Source organism: Otolemur garnettii, unplaced genomic scaffold (assembly GCF_000181295.1).
Source record: "Otolemur garnettii isolate 467f Iridium unplaced genomic scaffold, OtoGar3 scaffold00003, whole genome shotgun sequence".
NCBI classification, from domain to species: domain Eukaryota; kingdom Metazoa; phylum Chordata; class Mammalia; order Primates; family Galagidae; genus Otolemur; species Otolemur garnettii.
Genome location: NW_003852398.1, coordinates 43,576,350 through 43,583,621, shown reverse-complemented (window position 1 = coordinate 43,583,621; position 7,272 = coordinate 43,576,350). Strand labels below are relative to the sequence as shown.

Sequence of the window (7,272 nt, the reverse complement as noted above, 5' to 3'; positions counted from 1 at the left end):
CATAGCTCACTGCAGCCTCAGTCTCCTGGACTCAAGTGATCTTCATGCTTCACTCTCCTGGGATTACAGGAGCAGGCAAGCCACTGCATTTCGCTATTTTTTATGTTTTTTGTAGAGATGAGAATCTAGCTGTGTTACCTAGGCTGGTCTTGAACTCCTGGCCTCAGGCTATCCTTCTGCCTTGACTTCCCAAAGTGCTGAAATTGCACCAGGCCCAGTCATTAGATTTTGTGATGTTAAGTCAAGATTGTAATTTCAGAAAAAATTCCCCAAATTGGTAAAAGTGTTTTAAGATACTATGGGAGGGAGAGATAGCTTCTGCAGTCACGAGGGAAGGCGGCGGCTCGGTTGGCGGCGAGTAGCTTGCAGCATTCGCTTGTAGTTACCATGAGTTTACCCCTCAATCCCAAACCTTTCCTGAATGGATTGACAGGAAAACCGGTGATGGTGAAACTTAAGTGGGGGATGGAGTACAAGGACTACCTGGTATCTGTAGATGGCTATATGAACATGCAGCTTGCAAATACAGAAGAATACATAGATGGGGCATTGTCTGGACATCTGGGTGAAGTTTTAATAAGGTGTAACAATGTCCTTTACATCAGAGGTGTTGAAGAAGAGGAAGAAGATGGGGAAATGAAAGAATAGTGTCTTTTTTGTTTTTTTTATATATATTTCTAGACAATAAAGGTTTGTTTGTTTTTCAAAAAAAAAAAAGGTACTATGGGAGGCAATTTGCTATATTGACAAATCAGATGGGTCCACCATTTTCTTAAAGGTGCTATATTGGTGTTCGGATAATAGATTTTCACAAGGATTGTGGAAGCTGGCTCTGGATCTCTCTCTGGCTCTGGATCACCATGATTCTCTGAAGGAGAATGCTTGGGCTCCTTCTGTGAGCCAACAATGCTTCATGCTTGATTGCCCCATGTCACAGCTCTTTGCGGTCAGGTTGTCTTAATCTTAGTCACGGCTACTTTGCAGAGCCAGCTGGTCCTAGAGTGCTGAGAAGGCCCTTTCCAACACTCACTGCATCTCCAGTCCAAACCCATCATGTTCTCTTCCTCTTCCCTGAAATGAGACAACTGCTTGTTTAACTCTCAGCACATATAGGTTCTCATTACACATTCTCTAGGAGTAATCCTTGCTTCTTAGAGCAGCCCAGGCATGGCCACTGTTCTTTCGGCAAGTCTACCTTCCCATTAATATGGTGATCTCACAAAAAGCAAATGATTTTGTCAAGGCATCCTCCTGGTTGGGGCTCAAATAGTATGAACGCTCTTGCCATTGTGGGGGTGGGGTATGAGAGAGGCACAGTATGAGGATTTCAGCCCCACCCCCACTGAGAGTTCTGTCAACCACACCCCACTACTGAGCCTGTGTCTGGAGAACTATGGGCTTAGATTTGGGAGAGGAAGTGGGAAAGGATTTTGAAGACTCTTGGAAGCCAAGAAAATGGCCACCCAGGACATGAGGCTGACTCATAGGCTCTGCTCCCATCCATTCTCCCAGCTCTCATAGGCCTAGATCTGGGTATTCTGACTTTAATCCCTGTGGCCCCCTGCACCTGGATTCCCAGGCCTCTGGGCCAGCTGGCAGTTGCTGGATGCCGGCAGCATGGGTCTGCCCCATTCTCCCAGCAACACAGGCAGCCAGGCTCACACCAGGTGGCCACAGCTGGCCCATCTTATGGCCAGGCCAGGAGGTGAGGTCAGCCTGAACTGAACCACCATCCTGTGACTCAGTCACCACTGGCACTACTGGGCAGCACTGGGCAGGACACTTCACCAAGACCAATCTAAAGGAGCTGGCACTATAGGGCAGAGAGCAAGTTGTAAGAGATAGAAAGGATGGGGTGTCCTGAGGAAGCCTCCACCCCCTGCTGGCAGTCTGTGTCACAGCCCCCAAGCCCTTTGGGAGTAAGTAATAGCAGCCTAATCTATATCAATGAGAACATCATGAGAGACGGGGGCTCTGGGGTTTCAGATTTAAGAGCAGGCAGCCTGGAATTAAATCTTTGGAGTTATTTCCATATAAGGCTATACATTTAAATATGTATTATAAAGACTTAGATGTCCAACAGTGAGACCTAAGACAAGGCCTGACACAAAAGAGGCTCTCAAAAATATCTGTTGAATACATGAACAAAGCATAAATAACATATTCATTATTCTCAAAACACTATTTTCATATTTCTTCCATTTTTGTTTTACTGGGAGCCTAGAGATATGGAAGCAGCCTGGGCCTCTCCAGCCCTGGATGCCGTCTCTAGTGGTCAGGAAGAGGAGTAAGGTCCTCAGGCCTGAGACCAGACTGTCCTGGCCAGGCCACTGCTAAGTGTGAGCGTCTGTGGATGTGTAGGCTCAGCCAGGGCTAAAGGGGTGTCACAAGCCTACGTCCCAGGAGACAGATGAGTGGAGGAGCCCCTGAGATGAAGGGGGTTTCTGTGCTGCATCCCCGCTTGACTCCTCTCTGTCATCCCTCACTTTAGATAGAGCCTTACCTGCCCCCTCCCCCATAGCGCTGATTCACTCTTGCCTAAGCTCTGAAGAGAAGGGGCCTGCACCCTTACTTTCATCCAGGCATGGCTATGGCTACTCTTATCCACGGCTGAGAGTCTCATGGGCCTAGAATGAGCACTTAGTTCAGCTGCTCTCTGGAAGAGGTGATTTGTAAAAAGAGGCACCTTTTCCTCACAGAGACCATTGTCGCTGGGCTAAGGGAAGCGTCCAGCTATGAGGGGAAGCTGGAAACCTGAGAAGCCCAGCTTGGGCCTTTATTTGGGGTTTATAGGTAGAATGGCACTTGATGCTGGAGGGAGGCTGGGTGATCACAGGCAGGCTGCCTGCAGCCTCTGCACCAAATGAGAAGGGAGAGAGGTGAAAGGACAGGGTCCCCTCGAGGCAGGGGTGAGGCTGTAAGTTGCTTCCCTGAGGCCCCTATTGCACAACACTTCATCACATGGGTCTCACCGCCACACCAACAGCCTGTTCTGTCACTTCCCTGCCAGGGCTGGGCTGAGCCGCCTCTGTCTCCCACCTGTCTGCTACCTCCCCGCTGTGTGAGATGCCATTCCTCCCAACACCCTTTTTTACTCCCAGGCCCCAGGGCCAAGGCCTCCTTGGGCCCAGCTGGGTAAACCTGCCCCTGCCCTGACACCTGGCAGCCCCTTTGTTGGGTCCTAGAGAAGACTTGTTTTCTATGTGAAAACAGAGACAGAGCAGGTCTGACAGGGGTGCTGCTGGGGATTGCAGGTGCGGCTGAGACACATCTAGTCCCTGGTACAAGGGATGTGGCACAAAGCCACCGACACAGGGAGTAAACTCCACACCTGCCAGTTGAAACTGCGTGAGCTTGGGGTGGTCACTCACCCTCCTGAGGCTCAGTTTCCTGAAGGGAATTGAGTCTGCTCTCTGTCTGCCGTGGGATCTGGCTCAAGGCCAGTAACCAGGCCCCATTGGCATAATCAGCTTTCTCCCTATTTGGATCCTCAGAGACTAGATCCTCCCAGAGCCCTAGCCTCTCATCCCCAGAGAGGTGTGGCCGCTTGAAGAGTCCCCACCATACACCTAAGTCTCGTTGACCAGGTCTAGGCAGGACGCTGGGCAGAAACTCAGAAAGTATTTGCTAAAGGACTGAATGGCACAAAACCAGAGCTGGGAAGTTTCCTCTGTCACAGGCACACCTTCCTCTGTATGCTCTACTCAACCAAAGGCCAGCTTTGTTCCCTCCTTGACTGAGTCCTGTCCTCCCAGGCTATGCAGTGTATCAGCCCAGCCACCTCCCTGGCCACACCATCCCTGACCTTCCTTTTGGATATTGGGTGGTTGCCTGTGCCCTGACTGCCTCCACCTCTTTTAGGGCCCCCTATCCCTTCCTAGAGCGGGCCTACCTTGGCTCTCTATCACTTGAAGGTCCGTTCTAGCCCTGCAGGAGACCCACACAACCCATCCCCATCCAGTTTTGCCCTTCCACAGACTGCTGTCCCCTCCACCATATGGACTCCTAGGCTCCTGACCTGGACAAACAGGTTCCTGGGCCAGACAGGCCACACTGAAGTAAGGGCTTTTAAAGTTCTCTCTGGAGGTCCTCTGGGGCCCTGGAGTGGTCAATACTATGGACTGAGTACTCTAAGAAGAGGAGACTTCCTATCAAGGATTTGGATTCACCTGGAATCCAAGGTATTGGCTAAGTCTGAGCCTTGAAGAGGGGATGTATTAGCCCCAAGAAGCTGAACCTGAATGGGGCAGGTTCTACCGGAGACCTATGGCCACTGGACTGGGAAGGAGCAAGTTTTCATCTGAGCTCTCTGGCTAGCCCCCATCAACTCACAGGAAGGTGGCCTCAAGGATGGGCTGCCCCATTAGCTTCATTCTACTTCCCCACTCAAGGATACATGCAACTCTGGGAAGTCTCTGCTTTGTCCCTGGAGTTGACCTTGCCCTCAGCCTGACGTTGTTCCTGTTCCACCCTTTCCCTCCCCTCACCCTAGGCTCAGGCCCAAGGGCATCTCCCAGGGGTGTTTGTTCCTGCTGGAGCCTGCCAGCCTTGCCTGCCCATCGAGGAAAGAGTACTGTGGTTTCTCCTGACCTTGGACAGACCTGGCTGCATATAGAAGGCCTTGGCATTGTGCCCCAAGATACTGGGTGTGGTCTCCAAGGCAGCAGGAACAGAAATCCTCACCATCCTAAGCCCCCTCATGCCCCTCCCTGCCTCTCTCTGGGTCATGTCCAGGGGATGAGCTAAGATAAAATTTCCCACAACAATGATAGTGTTGTTAATAGCAAATGTTTTTGAACAACTTTTATGTGCCAGGTTCTCTGCTGGGTGCTGGGGAAACATAAATAAATAAGACAGGCACAGCCCTGTCCTCACAGATGCCTCGACCCCAGCTCTTGGCAGGACATGGCATATGGAGAGGACTCAATACATATTTGTTGAATAAATGAAGAATGCATGAAATGAGCAGTCTGGTTATACCCAGCAGCACAGATGCCTGGAGGGTGTACAGTAATATGTGAAGGCCAGAGGTGAGTTGTGATCTGGCCACCACCCATCCCCAGCCTGGAGAGGAATCCCAGACCCTTTAGCTTCCCTATGATTTGGTACCCCAGCAAAATAGGATCTCAGCAACACATCAATCCCCCAGGACTAAGGCCATTAAAGGGGGAAAAGAATTCTGAGTGCTGTCTGGAATAAGTTTAAGGGAAGAGTTATAGAAGCCATAGGAGCTGGAGCTTGTCTGACCTGCTGTCCAGAACCCAGGGTGCCCCAGAAGTGAGTCCAGTGTGGCCCCCAAACAAGGGCTACCCCCAGCCTCCAGGAGCACAGCAGGGCCCAGGCCTCTCTCTTATAGGAGGGCATCGTCAGAAGTGGGCCGCAAGTCAAGGATTTCATCAAGAACCCACGTTGGTGATGACTGGCATAGACCTGGACATCCGGCATCATTCTAAGCTGCCCAGACACTGCACAATGAATGAGAAAGTTTTTATACCAGACTCTAGAAGATTCTGCCAGATTCTCCCTGCCCTCAATCTCTAACCTTGTGAGAGAAACCTTTGGAGATGGAATACACTTCCCAGAGACTGAAGGGCCAGGAAGGTAAATAGGTAATGAAGGAATTTCAGGATGGGCGTGGAAGGTATAGGCAGTCCTGGCGACGTGCAAACTGGGAGAAACAAGCAATGTCTGAGGAGAGGTCTCAGGAATCCACTGTGAGGTACACTGGGTAGAAGCTCCCACAGACTTGAGGATCCCTTATCCCCCAGCTAAGCTCTGCACTGTTGATATTCACTACGACTCTTGGAGTCCAGATGAGGGGTCTCCAATCACAAACCATGCTGTACCCCCAGCTGTCCGGATAGCCAATAGTAAGTAATGGTTGCCCCCCACTCTCTACACCATTTAATGGGATCTAAGTCCTGGGGAGCTTCTGGACCACAGACCTCAGGGATCATCTAGAGACCAACTCTCCTGCTGGCCCTTCCACCTCTGTTCATGTGGGGCCCAGGTCTACATAGGGCTGAGCGTAAATCTCTTCTACCATAAAGTATCAAGAGCCCAGTGGCTGATGCCCTGTGGATCCAGACATGTCCCCCAAACACATCACACTCCCCAGACAAGCCACTGCTACACACACCATTTATGTGGTTTCTCTCCCCGCTGAACAGATAGCAGCTCCTCACCTTCCAGAGAGCCATATGCATTCTACCCTAAAGGGCCCCTCCCTTCCTTGGATTGCCGCAGGTATGTATCTTGGGGGTGTTACATAGCCAGCCCACAATCTGATCCCACAAGCTGTAACAATACTGGGAGCAAGGCCCTTATCAGAGCTTGGCTAAGAGGGTACATTGAGTTGTTAAGAAGGTTGGCTAAATTAGGGACAACTCTTCAGGATGTGGAGAGGCAAACCGTGTCCCCCTGGTTGTAACCAACAAAAGTGCCCAGAGAACCAGAGGTGATAGGTAGGGACCTGGCCAAGCTGTGGTACCTGCAGAGGCTGTTCAAAGAAATCCCTGGAGGACAGTGGTTGGGAGTGAAGACTTTGGGGAGAAGGGCCCCAAGTAAAGGGCTTCTCATATTTCCACTCCCCTCTACATCACACAGCCACTACCCATGCCACTCTTTTAGGTTCTTTCCTGGGGAAACAAAGATCCTTTCGAAGGAGGAGGGGAGAGGGGGCTGTGCAGATGATGGCTGGGAAGAGATGGCCGCAAGAGAAGAGCTGAGTGTCCTGGGGAAGCGGGAACACCAGGAAAGACACAGCATGCTGCTTCCAGACGCAAGTCAGGGTCACCTCCTCCAGACAGCCTTCCTGGCTCCCCAAACTAGTTTCAATACCTTTCTGTTTCTCCCCCCAACCCATACTTGGGGCTGTCTGCTCTTGTCCTGGGTCGGTGTCTCTGGCCCAGGCCTGCTCAGGCCCAGGGTTCCCAGCTCAGTGCACGGCGTTCAGCGGGTTCTTTTCAGCGGGTTCTTTACAGCGAGGGAAGAGGCCACAGGTTTGCCTGCCAGGACCTTGAGGTATCTGAGCTAGGCGCAGCCCCATCCCCCATCTGGGCCTCCCCCATCCCTCCTCTGCCTGGGGCACCGCCCCCGTAGATGCGACTTCAAAGGACCTGTGCTTGAGCTTTCGCAGAGGGATGTGGGTCCGCATCCCGCAGACCCAAGGCCCGGGCAAAATCCGGGACATGGGGGCGTCCCCACCCGAAGCGGGGTCTCTGAGAACTGGGTAGGAGTGCGGGGATGCGGGTGGCTGGGGCGGAGGGACAG

General features: G+C 51.8%; 1 protein-coding gene across 1 annotated transcript; it reads left to right on the top strand.

Moving 5' to 3' along the window:
* The first annotated feature begins 313 nt into the window (after window positions 1–313).
* On the top strand, window positions 314–707 carry LOC100957263 (small nuclear ribonucleoprotein F-like). The gene has a single exon (XM_003782213.2). The coding sequence runs from the start codon at window positions 388–390 to the stop codon at window positions 646–648; it is 261 nt and encodes an 86-aa protein (XP_003782261.1). The 5' UTR covers window positions 314–387; the 3' UTR covers window positions 649–707.
* The last annotated feature ends 6,565 nt before the right edge of the window (window positions 708–7,272 follow it).